This window comes from Antechinus flavipes, chromosome 2, assembly GCF_016432865.1.
Source record: "Antechinus flavipes isolate AdamAnt ecotype Samford, QLD, Australia chromosome 2, AdamAnt_v2, whole genome shotgun sequence".
NCBI classification, from domain to species: domain Eukaryota; kingdom Metazoa; phylum Chordata; class Mammalia; order Dasyuromorphia; family Dasyuridae; genus Antechinus; species Antechinus flavipes.
In genome coordinates this window covers 141,729,861-141,748,697 of record NC_067399.1, presented here as the reverse complement: position 1 = coordinate 141,748,697, position 18,837 = coordinate 141,729,861, and the positions used below count along the sequence as shown (strand labels likewise).

Sequence of the window (18,837 nt, the reverse complement as noted above, 5' to 3'; positions counted from 1 at the left end):
TTCCAATCTCTTTCCTAAAATGTAGCTCCCTAGAACTGAATGCCATGATTCAGATGAGTCTAATTGGGGCAGAGAACAGTGGGACTGTCACCTGAACACTATATCTCAATATTACCTGAGACAATTTTTTTGAATGAATAAATAAAACATTTATTAAGCACTTACTATGCACAAAGCATTATGCTAAGCAATGGGCATGCAAACAAAGAAGTAAGACTGTTCCTGCTCTCAAAGAGCTCACATTCTAAAGGGGGAGACAACATTTATGGAAGTTTTCAAATGGGATGAAAAGGTCTGACAGTCATTGGGATGCAGTGGCGGTTTTCAATGCCTCTTCTCTAATGTCTTTTCTATCAAGGAAATGATCAGTTCTAATGTTGAACCAGTTGACAGTTCCAAGAACTTTGGGGACAAGATACTTCTTTTCTGAATATGCAGTAGCTATAGCTATAGTACTTGCAGGAGCAGTTGTCAGGTTTCATCTCCAAAGGGGGTTTCTTTGTAGGATGATAGCTAATGACACTAAGCTAGAGGTTTTGGAGGTTCCAAATCAGATGAAAAGCTCCAATGATCTATTCTCTCTTTTTAAAAAGCTTTTTATTTTCAAAACATATGCATAGATAATTTTTCAATATTGATTTTTGTATAGCCTTGTGTTCCAAATTTTTCCCACCTTCTCCTCCCCCTCATGGCAAGCAATCCAATATATGTTATACATGTTAAAATATATTAAATCCAATATGTAAACATATTTATACAATAATCTTGCTGAATAAGAAAAATCAGATCAAAAAGGGAAAAAATGAGTAAGGAAACAAAATGCAAGTGAACAACAATAAAAAGAGTGAGAATGTTCTGTCGTGATCCACACTCAGTCCTCACAATCCTCTCTCTGGGTGTAGATGGTTCTCTTCATCACAAGATCCAATGATCTATTTCCAAGGGTCTTGAGTACAAGAACCCAGGCTGTCTCCATCAGGGTCTGAAGATGAAGATCTTCAGGGTCTGAGATGCCAGTTAAGATGGTAGTAATGATTTTACTTGCCTGGCACATGCTGCTTCCTCAGGAAGCTTTGCAGCTTCAGCCAAGTCAGCTTGCATGTCCTGTTAGTCGCTGTTGGTTGGTGGGGACGGCTGATTTCTTCCCAACAGGAGTTCCTTCATCTGAGGATGGCTAGGAGAGCTAGGTGAAAGCAGAACAGTCTGTTGTAGCTACTGACTCAGTGCTATTTAATCATTCCTTCTCCATGTGAAGTTGATTTCTTGGAGCATAATTATGAAGCTTTATATTATCTCTATTAAATTTCATCTTTTCAAATTAGGCTCAGTATTCTAATCTGACAAGATAATTTTGGATCCTCATTGTCATTTAACATGCTAGTTATCTCTCCTTGGTGTTATCTACAAACTTGATAATATAATCTATGCCTTTGGGGCATTTAGGTGGCTTACTGGATAGTGTATTGGTCTTGCAATCATCTTCCTGAGTTCAAATCCTGTTTCAGACATTTAATAGCTGAATAACTTTAGGCAAGTCACTTAACCCTGTTTGCCTCACTTTCCCAATTTCTAAAACCAGCTGGAGGAGCAAATAGCAACTATTGCAATATCTTTGCCAAAACAACAACAACAAAAACCTCTTACAAAACCCCAAAGCAGTCATGAAAAACTAGATACAACAGAAATGAACTCAAATCCAACAACAAAAAATCTATGCCTTTATTTAAGGCATTAAATTTAAAAAAAAAAAAAGTTAAATAGCACATCGTCAAGCACAGACTCTCCTAGGCTTTCTGCCAAGAAAATTTCAAGGTTAAGATGACATTGAACCAACTTTTTTTTTTTTTTTTTTTTTTTTTTTTTTTTAGGCAAATGTGTTAAATTGCCCTGGGTCACACAGCTAGAAAGGTGTCTGGATTTAAATCCAGATCCTCCTGACTCCAGGGGCTAGGTGCTCTATCCATTGTACCACTTAGCTGCCCCTTGAAACACCTTTAATGACCACTCTTTCAATTTGTCCACTTAACCAAATCTGAATCCACCATACCTCTTCAATTTGTGTGCAAGAAGAGTGTAAGAGATTTTGTCAAATGTTTTTCTAAAATCTTGGCAAACTATATCTATCTCATCCTGCTGATCTACTCTTTTAATAAAAGAAAACAAAGTTTTTTTCTGGATTGACCTTGATGGATCCAGACTATCTCTCTACCATTTCCTTTTCTAAATGTTCCCAAGATATCCCTTTTATAATCTATTCTAGAATTTTTCCAGAAATAGAAGAAGTCAAACTCACTGGCCAATAGTTTGCAGGCTGAATTCTCTATTCTTTTTTTGAAAATGGGGACATTTGCTTTGCCTAGTCTTGCAGCACGTCCCTCATTGTTCACAGTCTTTACAAAGGTCATTGATGTTGGGTCAGCAAGCACATCTGCTGGCTCATTCAGTACTTTGGAATGTAGTTCATCTGGGCCAGATGACTTGAACTCATAAGGGCAAACAAGTGCTCTTATTATCTCTCTACTTATCTTGGGTTTCAACTCCCTATTTTGTCATTTTTGTACTGTTCCTCCCTAGGCAAAGATCCTGGCACAGAACTGATGCGGTTGTTGTTGCTATTGTTCAATCACTTTCATTCACGTCCAACTCTTTATGACCCTTTTTTGGGATTTTCTTGGCAAAAATACTGGAGTGGTTTGCCAGTTCCTTCTCCAGCTCCTTTTGCAGATTAGGAAACTGAGTCAAACAAAAGGAAGTGATTTGCCCAGTGTCCACCCATAGCTAATAAGTGTCTGAGGGCAGATTTGAATTCAGGGAGATGAATTTTCCTGATTGCTGGCCTAGCGCTGTCTTTGTTGCCTCTACAGAACTGATGTTTACCCCTAAACCCATCCTTCCCTCTTCCTGATTAAAAAAAAAGTTAAATAGCATGTAGTTAAGCACGACAGGCTCTCAGATTCATCCTCAACTCTTCATTTCCCCTTCTTTTCTCTTCTATCTAGGCAATTGGTCAGATCCTATCAATTTGGTCTCCATAATACTTCTGTATTTTTAGGCAGCTTTTGGGATGCTTGCTTAAGACCTGGTTTCTGAGGCATCCTCCATTTCTGTAGAACTCAGTTAAACCTAGTTAACAAAAATTCGTTATTTGCTTAATATGTACAAAGCGCCTTTCTGGGAGCTGAAAATACAAAAATAAGAATGAAATTTTCCTTAGTGAAAGAACCAGAGGATAAAATGTGTACACAGTTAAGTACAAGGTACAAAATAAAGCAGAGAGCATTGGTTACTAGGGAGATAAAGAAAAGCCTTATTTAGGTTAACTGATCTGTGCTCTGAAGGAAACTGCGTAGTCCAAGGTAGCCATGAGGAGCGATTGCATTCCAGGCATGGAAAAGAAGCTTGTGCAAAGTCCTAGAGAAAAGACATGTTCTGTTGTGCCCGGGAGCAGCAATTTTGGAACACAGGGTACAGGAAGAAAAGCAGTATGAAATAAGGCTAGCAAGGAAGGTGGGGAGCAGATCTTAGAAGGATTTAAATGTTAGACTAAAGATTTCATATGTTATCCTAGAGCCAACCAGAAGCAAAGATTTTTGAGTAAGGATGTGACATAATCAGATTTGTGTTTTAAAGAGATTGATTTGATGGCTTTGTGTATTGTTGAGGGGACAGCCTGCAAGCAAGGGAGACCCTTTAGAATGCAATTGTCAGAGTTCAGATAATAGGTGATGAATGATTAAATCAAGATAGTTAGAGAAAAGGGGGTGATAGTAACCTAATGGGAAGGTAGAATAGACATGGCTTGGCTAGTGATTGAATTTTTGTGAGGACCAAGAATGAATATGGCATTACTGAATTATTGGAAGAATGATGGTTCCCCAAACAGCTTGTTTTCCACTTAGCAGAATGATGATATATAGTAAAGAAAACTGGAAAAAAAAAGATTCAAATAGACCAGGGCTTCTTAAATTTTGTACTTGTGATCCCTTTTGCCTGAGAAATTTTTACATGATCCCAGGTATATGAGTATATAAAACAGGTATACAAATCAAACATTTAATGATTATAAATCACAATTTTGTGATCATTACCTTCAGAAATGAAACCCCATATAGAATCATGACCCCTAATTTAGGAAGCTGGGAGAAGAAAACCAAATTAATTCAGCACAATAAAGGTCAGGGTAGGAGAGAATAGTCCTGAGAGGAGGGGAAGTCAGGGTTAAAAAGTACAAAGACAAATACAATAAGGGCTGAGAAAAGGTTTTAGGATTTAGTGGTTAAGAGAACATTGGTAACAGTGGATGGGACTGTTTGGGAGTCCATTCTCTTGCTTCTCTCCCTTTTCCTGTCTCAGTCCTTCTCACTCTAGCCTTGTGATGACTTACAGACCATGTGGGATGGACACTGATAGCCAGTCCTTCACCTGGTCAGCTTCCTTCAACATTATTCATTGCACAGCTGGGGCTTTCATCATCCTGCAGACAATTGTCCTGTAATTATAGGGAAGTAAACCAATCATTCTTTCCCAGAAAGGGGGCTGCTGGGGAAAAGAGAAAATGACCAGTTGAAGCTCAACTAAGGAACATCCAAATGCCAGTATGATAGCAGATATCTAGGATATGCAGGATGGGAGCAATCTCTCCTTTGCACAGAGTCCTGACGTTTAGTCCCTGCAGTCCAAAGGGCATGAGAACACATGATCTGTCTACCTCATAGCCAGATCAAGAGGTCATCTGCCTACTAGTCATATCACCAACGAATACCTCAGAATCTCTAGTATAACCAAAATTGGATGTCAATAGACTTGAGGCTAAAGGCTGGAAAGATATAATCCTAGATATCAAAAGGATACTTTAATTAATCTCATTGCTTCTCTCCCAGGTTCTCTTTGTGAAGGATTTTTTTTATTAGATCTGCAGTTCTATTGACATAGAGAAAACTTGGTGAGGAAAATCCTTCTCTACCAATACAGGACAACAATTTATAGTCTTATAATTGATATAGTCTTGTAATTTATCATCTTATGATATTAATAGAATAAAAACATTTTAATCAGAAAATTAAAAATATACTCTTTATTTAGGCCCCATGCTTCTTTTAAGAGACTCTAAGCTAAGAATCACCTTACGTAGAATTTCTAGTTGTCTATGTCTCCAGTTAGGGACACCCTGAAACCCTGGAGATAATACTTGAAATTTCACCCTCTGATAATGTTTCACAACATTAGCCTGGAAGATTTGGTGTAAGTTACCTTCCTAAGGCAAAAGTTCTTGACAAAGCCATTCATATGTGTATGAGTTGGAGAATGTCATGTCTGAAGGATTCCTCCAGAGTCCTAAACTCTTGAGAAGAGGAACTCATGGGTGGTAAAGAAGAGATGGCTCTATCAACATCTGTTAAAAAACAAAACAAACTCACCAGATTTCATTTCTCTGACCTTCATTTTCTTCATGTGTAAAATTGGGATAATAATATATTTCCTACCTATGTCTGTGATTGTTATTATAGGATCATATGAGATCACAGAATCTCAGTCTTGAAAGTTCCTCCTAGGTTATCTAGTCCAATCCATACCAGAATAAATAAATGTTTTAGTCCCTCTCACATTGCCACCTCCCCAATATCCCAAGGGGATCAGCCAGAAACCTTTGAACAAGAGAAAATAGATGTGAAAGTTCTTTAAAGTACTATGTAAATATGAAGTATTTTTAAATTCAAAGCAGCTAGGTGGCACATTGGATAGAGTGCTGGGCATGGAGTCAGGAAAACTTGAGTTCAAATCCAGCTTTTAGATACTAGCTACATGATCCTGGGCAATAACTTAATCTTATTTGGCTTAGTTTACTCATTTGTAAAATGAGTGGAGAAGGAAATAGCATACCACTTTAATATCCTTGCCAAGAAGACCACCAAAGGGGTGGTGAAATAACTGGATATGACTGAAACATGAAAAAAAATTTAAATTATTGCAGAGACAGCATCCACTTCTTCTGTCAATCAAGACAAAGATATCTCCCCTCCTTCTCTTATTGCTTCTTTGCACTTTAGAAGCTGCCTTTTCTAATTTTCCCCTTTGTATTACTCTTTATATTAATTTTAGTCCTTTTTTTTAACCTGGAAGATTTTGTTGAAGAAGATAATACAAGGTAATAAGGTGATTTGGGGGAATACATATCACCTTCAGATAATGCAAGAGTAGGAATTTGTTATTTTTTTTCCTCCTTAGACTGTTTTCCTCAGAATAATGTTCTTAAATGTATAAAATAAAATGTATAGGATTACAAAAAGAAACCAAAGATTTAGAAAATAAAATAAACTCTTATTTTCCTTTTCAAGTTTATGGACCCTCAGGAATCTATCCATAGGCCCCTCAATGTGGTCCAAAGGTTAAGAAATCCTACACTAAACTCAAAGTTTTTGGTTAGGAATAATCTGGTCCTGGGCAATGATCAGTTTCTCTTCTTGTGTGTGAACACTGGCCCAACTGGGTAAGGGAGGAGAAGTCCTAAAAGAAGATTTCTCTGGTAGGTTTCACGATCAGTTCTCACACCCAGTGGTAACCTATAAAATTGATGATAATAATTAATAATGGCCTAATGATGGACAGTATATATTTATCTCCTTCTGTCCTAAGAAGCTTACCTTTTCCCAGAAGTCTTTCACTCTGCTTCACATTAACTCTTCCATCCCTCAGGGGAGGTAGGTGGGAGTTAAGTATTATTTTTAATAAATAATAATCACCCCTCCCTTTCTCTCGGGAGCCCTATGTAGACATGATGTCACTCAACCCTACCTCATTCTTTTGTGGGAGAAGAGGGAGTTAGCTATTTTCTCAAATTTTCAGAGGGAGGCAACAAGAGAGAATTTATACCAGGCTTCAAAGTCAAACTTCCCCCCTCCCACATAATAGTATTTTTTCCAATTATGTGTAAAGGTAGTTTTCAACATTCATTTTTGTAAGAGTTTGTGTGTTCTACATTTTATCTTCCTTCCTTCTTTCCCTCCCCCTCCCCAAGACAGTAAGCAATCTGATATAGGCTATACATGTACAAACATGTTAAACATATTTCCATATAAGTCATAAACAAGCATTTATTAAGATATTATTATGTGTCAGCTACTGTTCTGGAGATACAAATATGAGGGAAAGAAGGAAGGAAGGAAGGAAAGAAAGAAGGAAGGAAGGAAGAAAGGAAGGAAAGAAAGAAGGAAGGAAGGAAGAAAGGAAGGAAAGAAAGAAGGAAGGAAGGAAGGAAAGAAGGAAGGAAGGAAGGAAGGAAAAAGCAAGAGAGGGATGGAGGAAGTAAGGAAGGAAAGGAGGGAGGAAGGGATGGAAGGAAGGAAAGGAGGGAGGAAGGGATAGAAAAAAGGAAGGGAGGGAGGGAAGAGAGGGAAAGGAGAGAGAGAAGGGAGGGAAGGAGGAAGGGAAGGAAGAAAGAAAAAGAAAGAATCAACAGAGAGATGGAGGAATTAAGGAAAGAAAGGAGAGAGGAAGGGATGGAAGGAAGGAAAGGAGGAAGGAAGGGATAGAAAAAAGGAAGGGAGGGAGGGAAGAGAGGGAAAGGAAAGAGAGAAGGGAGGGAGGGAAGAAGGGAAGGAAGAAAGAAAAAGAAAGAATCAACAGAGGGATGGAGGAATTAAGGAAAGAAAGGAGGGAGGAAGGGATGAAAAGAAGGAAGGAAAGAAAGAAAAAGAAAGAATCGAGAGAGGGATGGAGGAAGTAAGGAGGGAAAGGAGGGAGGTAGGGTTAGAAAAAAGGAAGGGAGGGAGGGAAGAGAGGGAAAGGAAAGAGAGAAGGGAATGAGGGAGGAAGGGAAGAAAGAAAGAAAAAAGAAAGAAAAAGAAAGAAAGAAAATTCCTGCCCTCCAAAAACTTACAATCAAATTGTAGTTAGAGTTCAGTTATGGCCAACTTTTTATGAACCCACTTGGAATGATTTTCTTAGAAAACCCAAACTGGAGTACTTTGCCATTTCTTTTTCTATCTTATTTTATGATTAGAAAACTGAAGCAAAAAGGGTCACAGAGCTAGTAAGTGTTCAAGGCTGCAAACGGTGGAGGGAGAGGAGCAGTTAGCGGGAGCGGCAGGAGCGGAAAGAGAGCCGGGCTGAAGTCAGGAAGCTTTGAATTCAAGTCCAGCCTCAGACTTCAGTTTCTCATCTGTAAAACGGGAGGGAGAAGGAAATAGCCAGCCCCTGCAGTAGCTTTGCCACGAAAACCCCACAAGGAGTCACGACTGAAAAACAGCGAGCCCGCCTGCCGTCAGGTTTACATTTGGACCCTGCTGCACTGCGGTGCGGCTCTCTGGGCATCGCACAGCCCGCACTTGGGTCTGTCTGCCTTAAGTCTCTCCCCATCCAGTCCTTCCTCCATCAGCTGCCAAAGCAACTTCCCCTTGCCCAGGTGGGACCGTCTCTCCCTACTCCGTCCCTCCTTATCGCCTCCAGGGCCAGACAGAACCCCTGGTTATTGTTCGAGGCCTTTCAGCAGCTCTTCTCCTCTGCCAGTCTCCCCGGACGCCGGCCTCCCGACACGGCGCTTACTTGAGATTTCTCGGGATCTGAGGGGCTCCTTCTCCTTCTATCCCCTAGGGACTCAGAAGGTAGAAAGACAAAGGCAGGATCTGAAATAAGTGTGTGTATATTGGGAGGGGGAGGGTGGGAAGAGAGTAACTTCAAAGCATCTCATTCACCATTTGCTAAATACAAGATTTATGTGTTTGTGTTTTACTTTTCCCCGTGAGTGGCTGTTCCCGACATAGTTTGCATGATTTCACAAGGATACCTGATATAATTTTGCGCGCCTTCTCAGTGGGTGGGGAAGGATGGAAAAGAATTTGAAACGTAAGAATTTAAAAGAACATTAATAATAATAAATTTATTATATAATAAATGATTGACGATCATTATTTTTGAAATAATGTAAAATTAATTAAATTAGATAAAACAATAAAAAAATTAAGCGTAAACAGAAGGAATACATTTCCTTGTGGCACAGGAAGGAGGAACGTCTGGGTAGTTGGGTTTGGGGGACACGGGTTCGAATCCAGACACTTCATTGTCTGGGCCTCCGTTTCCTCCTAGGAAGAGAGAGGCAGGTGGGATCTGAAGACTTTCTGTGTCCTCACAGCTCTGGACAGTAGCTCGCCAAGCCTCTCGCAGAGTTTTGGGCCGCGCTCTCCTTAGCGCCACTCTGGGAGCCCGGCTCCCCACAGCGCCCGCCGGGGCGGAACACGCACGGCCCCTTTAAGGATTCGTTGACTCGCCTCCGCTCGGTCTCGGCCTTCCGGGCCCGCACTGCGCCTGCGCCGGCTCGGGCCTCGGGGATTGGACAGAAGTTAGGTCAGTGCAACTTTCAAGTCGGTTGCAAACTCCGCCTCGGGGCCCGACGGGGCGGCAGCGGCGGCGGCCGGGCTCGGGCATCTGCGGAGCGGTGCGGCGACCGGAGCGGCCGAGCGTCCCGCCTCTGCGCCCCCCTCTCTCCCGGCTCTGCCGGCCCCTCGCTTCCCAGGCGGCGGGGGCAGCGGCCGGGCGTGTTCCACCCGGAGCGCCCCTTCCCCACCCCAAACCCTCTGGAAACTTCCTCGGCTTCCCCTGGACCCCGCACCTCCCACCCCCCCCGGCTGGCAGGATGGTGTCCTGGGTGATCTCCCGATTGGTGGTGTGAGTATCGGGACGGGAGGATGGAGAAGCCCCCGCCCCCACCTGCCCCACAGCCATCGGAGCTGCTTCCCGCCGGGCACCCATCCCGTCCCCCCCAAAGGGAGTAGATCTGCTTGTAGGGGAGGGGCTGGGGGAGCAGGGGACATCCCCTCGCCGAGGGTGGGCAGGGAGGCGACGGCCCATCATGGCCCAAGAATCCAGGTGCCTGCTTCCTGCCTGAGTAAGCACGTGACTCACCCCCGGGTCTCTAGGTAACGCACCCAGCCTCCTCAGGGTCCCCCTCCAGCAAGGTCCCCCCGCCTCTCCCCAGGCGCTCGGAGCCCACCTGCGTGCCCCGGGGGGCCGGGGGAGGGGGCCGAGGGTTGGGCCCTCCGCGGGGCTTTGTGGCTCTGCTCCCCTCCCTGCGAGCATGGCACAGTGCCTTGTGCCCTCCCCCTGTGGGAGGCGGCTGCGGGCCCGGGCAGGCTCGGGGATGTTTGCTCGCCATGGGATGGGGAGGGGGCCTGCAGGGCTCTGACTCAGGGATCGGGAACCCTGGATGGGCCCAGTCAGAAACAAATGGATGGCAAGCCGCGGGAGGCGGGACCGGGAGCAGGGGTCTGAGCTTAGGGCCCCGGTGGTGGCAGGAGCCCAGATTGGGAGGCATGTCACCTCCAACGGAGCCCTCCCACGGGGTCTCCTCGCACACACCCCCTTCTCGGATCCTCAGTTCCTTCCTGAGTGAAAAACAGAAAAGCCACGTTTAAAGAAACGAGGTTGTAGGGCCCTTTGTGAGCGTTTCCCTTGGACTTCCTGCTCTCCTCACCCAGGCTGGTGTTTGGAATGCTGTACCCTGCCTACGCCTCCTATAAAGCTGTGAAGACTAAGAATATCCGGGAATATGTGAGTGCGGGCCTGGTGTGATGGGGGCAGGCTGCCAGGCAGATGGCACAGCTAGAGCGGAGCAGCAGCCTGGTAGGGGGCAGTGGGCATATGGATGGGAGCGTGAGCCTCGGGGAAGCCGGCCACAGGCCGCAGTGGCAAAAGCACCCAACCCAGAGACAAGCCCTGACTCCATTCACCCCTTGCTAGTTGGCTGTGAGCGAATTGCTTCATCAGGCCACACCTCAGTGAACTATTTGTAAAAGCAAATTTGTCAACTACCCTCAGTTTGCAAAATGAGGAAAATAATTGTGGTGTTTCCTATGACATATGGGAGAATTCATAGCACCTTTTAGCCACAAATGTCGTGTAAATCACAAGTGGGTGGTAAGCGACGGTGTCGAAGGTGTTAGACAACGGACAGGGTCCTCTAGAGGAAGGATGTCAGGGATGGTGTCTGGAGAGGGAGTGGAGGAAACTGCCCAGCTTCTGGTGGGGATGAGTCTCTGGAGGCGGAATGCAGCAGGACCAGCTTCTCAGGGAACGTCTCCGCCAGACTGGGGCTAGTGGGGAGGGGTTAGGGGAGGCCGGGCAGCTGACCCTGGGCATCCTCCATCCGTCAGGTCCGATGGATGATGTACTGGATTGTCTTCGCCTTCTTTATGACAATAGAGACCTTCTCGGACATCTTCATTTCCTGGTATGGGGATGGTGGGTGGCTGGGGGTGGGACTGGGCAGTGCTGGCTTCCTCCCCCTCCTGATTACTTCCTGCCTTTGACTCTTATCTTACAGGTTTCCTTTCTATTATGAGATCAAGATGGCATTTGTGGTGTGGCTCCTCTCCCCTTACACCAAGGGTGCCAGCCTGCTTTATAGGAAGTTTGTCCATCCAGCGCTTTCCTACCGGGAGAAGGTAGGCAGGAGAGAGACTGAGGGGGAGAGGGAAGGCCTCGAACTGAGATTGAGGAGTCCTCAGCTCGGCCGCTAATTGATGTTTGACGTTGCATGAGGCACTGGCCATATCTGTGCCTCCACTTACTCATCCACAAAATGGGAATCACTGTCCCTGTCCTCCTGCTTCACAAGTGAGGATCCAATGAATATAGCAGGGTGCCCACTAGAACCTGCTGGAAAACGTTAACATGTGTGACACGTGGCTCTGGCTGGGAGTGGGGCAGGGTAGGACCTTCATGGGGAGCCCGGGACCGGGGCTCCTTGGGGCAGGCTTGTATCTGGCTTCCTACACTGGAGATGGTCCTGAGGCAGGAGGGAGGTACAGCCCCCTCTCTCCTAAAGATACAGACATGTTGTTTGTTTTTAAGTAGAAATTGCTCCCGAAAGAGAAAACCTCTCAGTTCTCGCTCAGTGTCACCAGTGTCTGGAACACGGCCTCTTGACTATATGCTTGTGGAGAGAAGGGTGGTGGGGCTCTCACAACTTCCCTCACAACTTCCCTCGTCCCCAGGAGATCGACTCATACATCGTGCAGGCGAAGGAGCGCAGCTATGAGACGGTGCTGAGCTTCGGGAAGCGCGGTCTGAACATCGCCGCCACTGCCGCCGTGCAGGCGGCTGCTAAGGTGCCAGCCTGGTCCTCCGGCGCCGGGTCTGGGGGGTGCTGCCCACCGTCCCGACATGCAGTGATAGGCTTCTCGGGAGACACTGGGGCGAGCTGGAACCCAGTCACTACTTGAGTCCGGTCCTTACCCTTACGCATCCATTAAGTCACTGGAATTCCTTTTCCTCTCTGTAACATGAGGACTTTGGACTGGATGATCACGTCTTTTACAGCTCTAAATTGGGAAATTCTCAGGGCCCCAAGATCCTGGTTCTTACCTTGTTTCTGCCGATAATTAGCTTCCTGAGTTTGGGCAAGTAAATATGTCTTAAACTCTCCAAGGCAGCTTTCAGCCCCCACATCCATGAGCCCCCCAGGCTGGGCCCTGAGCCCCGAGGCAGCAGGGCAGCTCGTGCCTCCCAGTCTGGGTACTCCTCCTCACCAGCTGTGGAGCCACTCCGGAGCCCTGCCATGCTCCTCCTGGGCCCTCTCCATGGCCGGAATGCCCAGTGACCATCTCCTTTCCCCGCAGAGTCAGGGTGCCCTCGCTGGCAGGCTTCGGAGCTTCTCTATGCAGGACCTGCGCTCCATCCCTGACAATCCTGCTCCATCGTATCAGGATCCCCTCTACCTGGAGGACCAGGATTTGCACCGGAGACCACCCATCAGTATGTGGGGGCAGGGAACGGGGGAGAAGATGAGCTGTGCTCAGGGAGGGGGCTCCCAGAACTGGGCCAGTGACAAGGCACTGTAAGTGGAGAGGATTACTGAATCCTGATCCTGCTGTTGTGTGGCCACAGACTAGTCACTTAATCTCTCCAGTCCTCCATTTCCTTATCTGTAAAATGTGAATAATACTATTTTATTGTGGTTCTCTCCGGATTTATTTGGAGGCTTGAGTGAGGTAACAGATGTAAAATGCTCTGTAAACTTTAAAGTACATAGCAATGTCAGCTGTTTAGGGTTATTGTGAGCCTGCTTTGCTGGCCAGCCTTGAGAACAGGTCTTGCTAGGCCTAGGGGGAAGTGATGGGGCTGAAGGGAATGATATCAGGGACCTATCCCAGGTTTGGAGATATCCTGAAATGGCTCTTAGCTCAGAATCAGTAACTTGCATTCTCAGTCAGTTGGGGAAATCTTGAGAAAGCAGAAAATATAGCTGCCTATGGGAAGCCTCTATGTTCCTTCTCTCTCTGATTCTGCCAGGGTACCGTCCCGGGGGCCTGCAGGACAGTGACACTGAAGATGAGTGTTGGTCCGATTCCCAGACAAAGGCCCACACCCTTCCCCGGCCAAGGGAGAAGCCCTTGGTGAGGAGCCAGAGCCTCCGGATTGGCAAGAGGAAGCCACTGGTGAGAGAGGTGAGGGGAGAGAGGGGAGAGCCGCACAGCTGGGCTGTCAGAGGACCCGGGACGCATTTCTCACCCATCTCTCCTCCCCTACAGGGCACTTCCCGCTCCCTGAAATCTCGGACAAGGAAGAAGGCGGCCCCATCAGACCTGGACAGCTAGTGCCCAGCATCTCCCATTCCGCTCTACCTTCAGCCGCCTTGTCCCTCCCCTCTAACACCCCACTCTGGATACAGAAGGGGAGGTTGGAGGAGAGGGAGTTAGGTCCGTGGACACTGGAAAAGGCAGAAATGCCCCCTTTGGGGATGGTTTTCATCAATATCCACATGATCTCTCTTTGCCCCAATGCCCTCTCCTTGACTTAACATCCTCTCCCCATCAAAGTGCTCTTGGTGGGCCCGAGGGGATCCTCCTCCCCTCACCTGCCAGCCTGGCCTCCATGAAACCCCGGGCCAGCCCTAACCAGCACCTCCTCCTGGCTCTGGGGTCAGTGTTCCAAAGGGGTCACCCATTGGCATTGCCCAGGTCGTGTGTTTTCAATATGCCAAAGCAATCCCTCCTTCGTGCCTTGACCTGAGGGTTATTTATTGCCCATCTTTTTTCTGGCATTGCCTTTCTCCCTCCCCCTCCCCTCCCCTCCCCCGACCCTTAGTGGTCAGGAGGCAGGGGGAGCCGTGATTCCCTTTCACCTCTCCCCTCCATTCCAGACGGAGCTTTGATCATTCCATCCCCTTCCCCAATGTTACTTGACAGGCCTCTTCAGGGGTCGTATGTATGTGTGTGTATGTGTTTGTATATGTGTATATGTGTGTTGGTGTGTAGACAAGTTTGTAATGGTTTTGATAAATAAATACATGGACTTTGCTCTGTTTTTATCCTTTTTTCTCCCCCCAAAGCCTCAAGGTGGGCTTCTCACCTCCCCCAGCAGGTCCTCTTTTTTGAAATGTTTATTTGAAAAGGTGTTCCCTGTCTCCCTCCAGGACTTCCTTTTCACGCCTTAAGATAATAGCGCTTTTATCTTGAAACAAAGAGAAAGCTGCCTTTTTCCTAGGGTGGAAAATGTGCTGGGCCTCCCAGCTCAAGCTGGAAATCCTGTCCCACCCCTCAGCAGGCGCAGCCTTAGCGCCGGAGCGCTGCATCCCTGGAGGGAGGCCACACGGGGGCAGCCGCAGCACCAGTTTTCCAGACTTGCTCTGAGCCCTGGCCACTCCCCAACCACTGGTGCCTGATGGGGAAATTTCAGGGCAGGGAAGATGCCCTGGGGAATCGGGGTGTCCTGCTCGCCCGGAGGGATGCGCCCCGAACGGAGCCAGGGATCCCTTCTGTGCCTGAGCACAGAGCATCCCGGGCAGGGCTTCAGCTCCCTTCTAGCCTGGGGGGGAGGGGGCAGACTCATCAGATAGCGACTGATAACCCGAGTAGGGGGCCGCCTCCTGCAGCTGGCCGCTGCTCGGCCTCCTCCGGGCCACTTTCGGGCGGCTCTCCAGTCCTTTCGGGCCGTCTTTCTGCCCGGTCTCGACCACCTATCCCTGATGGTTCTAGACACATCACTCCTTCCCTACCCATCTCGGTAGCGCTGGACACAAGTAGGAGCCAGTGTTTTGTCAAGGGGTCCTTGACTCAGGCTGGGGAGTCAGTGAGAAAGGGAGGAGGCGAGGGGGCTGAGGAGAGAGTTTAGCCGTCAGTTCGAAGATTAACTGTGTCCCTAGTGAGTAGGGAGAAGCGGACCAGGCCTGACACGGTGCTGAATCCTGATAGGTTTATGAGGTCTCCCCGTGTTAGGGGAGCACTGAGCAGCAGGGTTTCGAGTGTTCCTGGGCCTGTCATTTTGGGGTTGGAAAGAATCAAGGGGCATCGCGGCCACCTCAGAGCCTGCCTGACGGCCTTCGACCTTCCCAGGGAATATGAAGTTCTGACTTAAGGCTTGCCTCACCAGGAGAGCGATTCCAAGCAAAACTACAGCCTGCTCGTTCCTCAGTAATTAATGCCTTGGAGCTGCCCCCTCCTTTCATGGGCGGACGTCCATGATTTTTTGTTGTTTTCTGTTTTGCCTCAAACAGCAGAACTGGCACCAATGGATAGATGTTACAGAAAGTCAAATTTTGGCCCAATTTAAGGAAGAATTTGCTAAATAGACTGTCTAAAAGTGGACTGGTCTGGCTTTAAAAAGTTCCCATCCCTGGAGTGTTCAATGTCTTTGCAGAACCCGCGGACAGGTATATAAAGATTCCTACTCAGCAGCTGTAGAACTCTGAGCTCTTACGGCTCTGGGGGTGTTAAGCATTCAAATGATATCTAGGTGTGGGACCAAGGCAATCACCAGGAATCCATCCTCAGTCGCTGGGAATCCCCACTGTGTGTCTAGTCCTGATTATGCTTTGGGAAATCAAGAATAAGTAGGACGGCTCCTCCCATCCAGGAGCTCACAGAACTTAGGAGAAGAGACCAGGCAATTGAAAGAAGGCAACAATGCAGATCTGAATGGGTCTGGAAAGACAGAATGGGGCATCAGGATGGATTGAAAGGTTTCCAGGAGGAAGTCACAGCAAGCTGCAACTTGCCACCATTTATAAGACTGATGTCACCCAGTCCTCAGATCTCTGTAAGAAGATAGGAACATCTTGTTTCCAACATTTAAGACCCAGCCTGAACCTCTGTCTACAATTTATCCCTCCACTCTTCCCCTATAGATACCTCTAATCCTGTCTTCCCCCTTCCCATGCTTGTCTCCCATCACATCCGGCTATCCACTGAGGTCCTCTTACCTTCTGCCTGCCTCTGATGACCTGCTCCTCCATACTACATTTGAGACCATAGGGAGCTCCAAACCTAGGGCCCAAAGCAGTGGATTGGTAAATGGATGTATAGAGACTGGCCCTTCTGTCCACCACACTTCCTGGCTGGCTTTAGACATCATTCTTGACCTTCATGTCTCATCCAGTCACCTATCCAGGTCATCTCACCATAAAGCCTGCTGCTGTGAACACATCCCTACCCACCTCTCCCTTCCCTGCTCACCACTCCTCTGGAAGTCATATCTCCCTCTTTTAGACAGTCCTTTGTTTCTCCTATATTTGACACATAATAAATTATGCTTCATTTGTTCATTCTTGTTCCCTAAAAAAAAAAATCAATTTCTTCTTTACTCTTTCTAAAGCTTTCTCCTTCAAAATCCCCCTTCCTTTCTCCTTGTACCTGAATTCTGTAAAACTCAGTTCCAAACCTATCTTTTCAGGTAGCTTTCCCCAACTATCCCAGACTCCAGTGATCTTTCCTTCTTCTAAAGGCCAGTAATTATTGGACTGTACCACTAAACTTGGCATTAAAGCTAAGAGTACAAGATAGTAAATGTACTCGTTTTATGTATTCTTTCCTTAACTAAGGTGTGAACCTCCTGAAGGCAGGGAGCCTTTCATACCCTTCAGAGTGGCTAGCACACTTCTGAGCACATAGTAGGTACTCAATGAGCATTTAGTGTGAGAAACTTGGGGCTCCTAGGGAGGACAGAGCGCTGGAACTGGAATCAAGAAGACATCTCCCTGAGTTGAAATCTGGCCTCAGACACATAGGTGATCCTGGACAAGTCACTTAACCCTATGTACCACAGTTTCCTCATCTATAAAGTGAGCTGAAGAGGGAAATGGCAAACCATTTTAGTATCTTTGCCAAGAAAACCCCAAATGGAGTCACAAAGAGTCACAAAATAACAAAACAGTATTGGGAACTCAGGTTAGTCTCCCAGTTTCTACCATACTCATGAAACCAGAATAAAAGAAAATAAAATTCCCAAGCCTCACAACATCTTTTTGATTGTGGGACAGATTGGACCAGCTACTCCAATCTAACTGTTCCTCTTAGGATGGAGGCTTTTCTCTGTGTTCATATTCTAGTGACCACTGACTAAGTCTTAATCCTCTGACTAGAGCTGATCCTCTCCCCAGCTCGATCCCGATAGGATGTGTTTGCCATATTAAGATAAGGAGAATCTTGTTACTTCTTGGAATATTTAAGTAGAAGCTAGGTATCTGTCAAGTGTGTAAGAGAGGGGATTTGTGCAGAGGGTGGGAATTTGGACCAAATAAACTCTGTAATGTCTCAAAGATCTCAGGGTTAAGATTCTATCTCTTATGTGAGGGGGACAAATTCTGATTTTCTGTCCCTCCCCTGGCCACATTCTCTCTGGTTCCTGGAATGGAATTAAGAGGTCATGCAGGATTTTCTGGGCTGACAGGTAGACAAGGGGAAACTCCGCCTGTCCAAAGGACTCAAGGCCTTATCTATCCCCACAGTCTGGGCTCCCACATCCCCTAAGGATCACTTAGTCCATCTCACAGAATTACAGAATTCTGGAGCTGGAGATGGCTCAGAGGCCATCCAGTAGAATCCACACAGGAACATCTCTGCAGCTTTCGATACAAGTGGTCATCTCCCTCTGACTAAAAACACCTAATAAAAGCGTGCTTCCTAAGGCAGCACATTCCTCCTTCTCCTGGAGAGCTCTTAATTGTTAAGGAAGTTTTTCCTTAAAGCAAGCCTAGATCTGCCTTTCTGAATTCTCTCCTCACTGCTTCTCATTGTGCCCTCTGGGGCCAAGCAGGAGCATATTCCATCCCTCTTCTGCATTACACCCCTTCCTCTGTCATGTTCATCCTTGACCCAGTCTGGATCCCAGGGACCACAGCTGGGTCTCTGGCTTCAGTTCAGCCCTCCTAAGAGTTGCGTTCTGTTCTGGATCCACCCGCCCTCCCCCCTTCTCTCAATCCTTCCCTTCTTCTGTGGAAGACCACCTTACCTTCCTTCCCACGTGGACCTCTTTTTCTGTTCTCTCTCTTGCTCCTCTTCTTCCTCTTGTTCTTCCTTCCTGGTGTTTCTTCTCCTGTCTCTCCATCACTCCTTTCCCCCCACAATCTCTTCCCCCACATTTCCTGCCAGCTTCCTGTATCAGTCTTTCTCTTCCATCTCAATCACGGCTTCCCTCTCTCTGAAGTCTCAGTTTCCCTCCTCCCCACTCCCCCCACCCGCTGTCTCGTCCTCCATGTGCACAGCACACACATGGCCCTGTTGCTGTATTTTTAGATGCCAGTTTCAGCAACGTAATTAGCCTCTTGTTTCAACACAGTCTTGGCCCTGGCCAGGGCCAGGTTGTCCTGGCTGGCACTGCCCCACCCTGGGTGGGGGGGAGGAAAGGGGAGGAGATGAAAATCCAGTCCCTTCCCCCTACTCAGCCCCTGGGGTCAGAGCTTCCAACAGCTGACCACAAATGACAGGGCCCCAGAGTGCAGCCACAGAGATGCCCACTGCTAGGGGCGTGGCTGGTTGGGGGGGAGAGCCTGGTCCAGAGACTTTTCTTTAGCTCCACTCATGGAGAGTGCGGGTACTCAAAGCAATTGGTTAGGGCAAGGTAAAGCAG

General features: G+C 47.0%; 1 protein-coding gene and 1 long non-coding RNA gene across 3 annotated transcripts; one reads left to right on the top strand and one right to left on the bottom strand.

Annotated features, from left to right (window-relative positions):
• Window positions 1–8,971: 8,971 nt before the first annotated feature.
• On the top strand, window positions 8,972–14,291 carry REEP4 (receptor accessory protein 4). Of its 2 annotated transcripts, none has more exons than XM_051975688.1 (8): window positions 8,972–9,660; window positions 10,470–10,542; window positions 11,145–11,221; window positions 11,315–11,435; window positions 11,988–12,101; window positions 12,612–12,747; window positions 13,285–13,439; window positions 13,524–14,291. In XM_051975688.1, the coding sequence occupies exons 1-8, from the start codon at window positions 9,629–9,631 to the stop codon at window positions 13,587–13,589; spliced, it is 774 nt and encodes a 257-aa protein (XP_051831648.1). In that variant the 5' UTR covers window positions 8,972–9,628; the 3' UTR covers window positions 13,590–14,291. The 2 variants fall into 2 exon arrangements, with proteins under 2 accessions (XP_051831648.1, XP_051831649.1); XM_051975689.1 differs by having other exon boundaries at window positions 8,973–9,660; window positions 13,285–13,430.
• Window positions 14,292–15,740: 1,449 nt separating this feature from the next.
• Window positions 15,741–18,425, bottom strand: LOC127548318 (uncharacterized). Its single transcript, XR_007950357.1, has 2 exons — window positions 18,220–18,425; window positions 15,741–16,256 (listed from the first exon to the last, which is right to left on the bottom strand). It is a non-coding gene; the product is annotated as an uncharacterized LOC127548318 (long non-coding RNA).
• Between the last annotated feature and the right edge of the window lie 412 nt (window positions 18,426–18,837).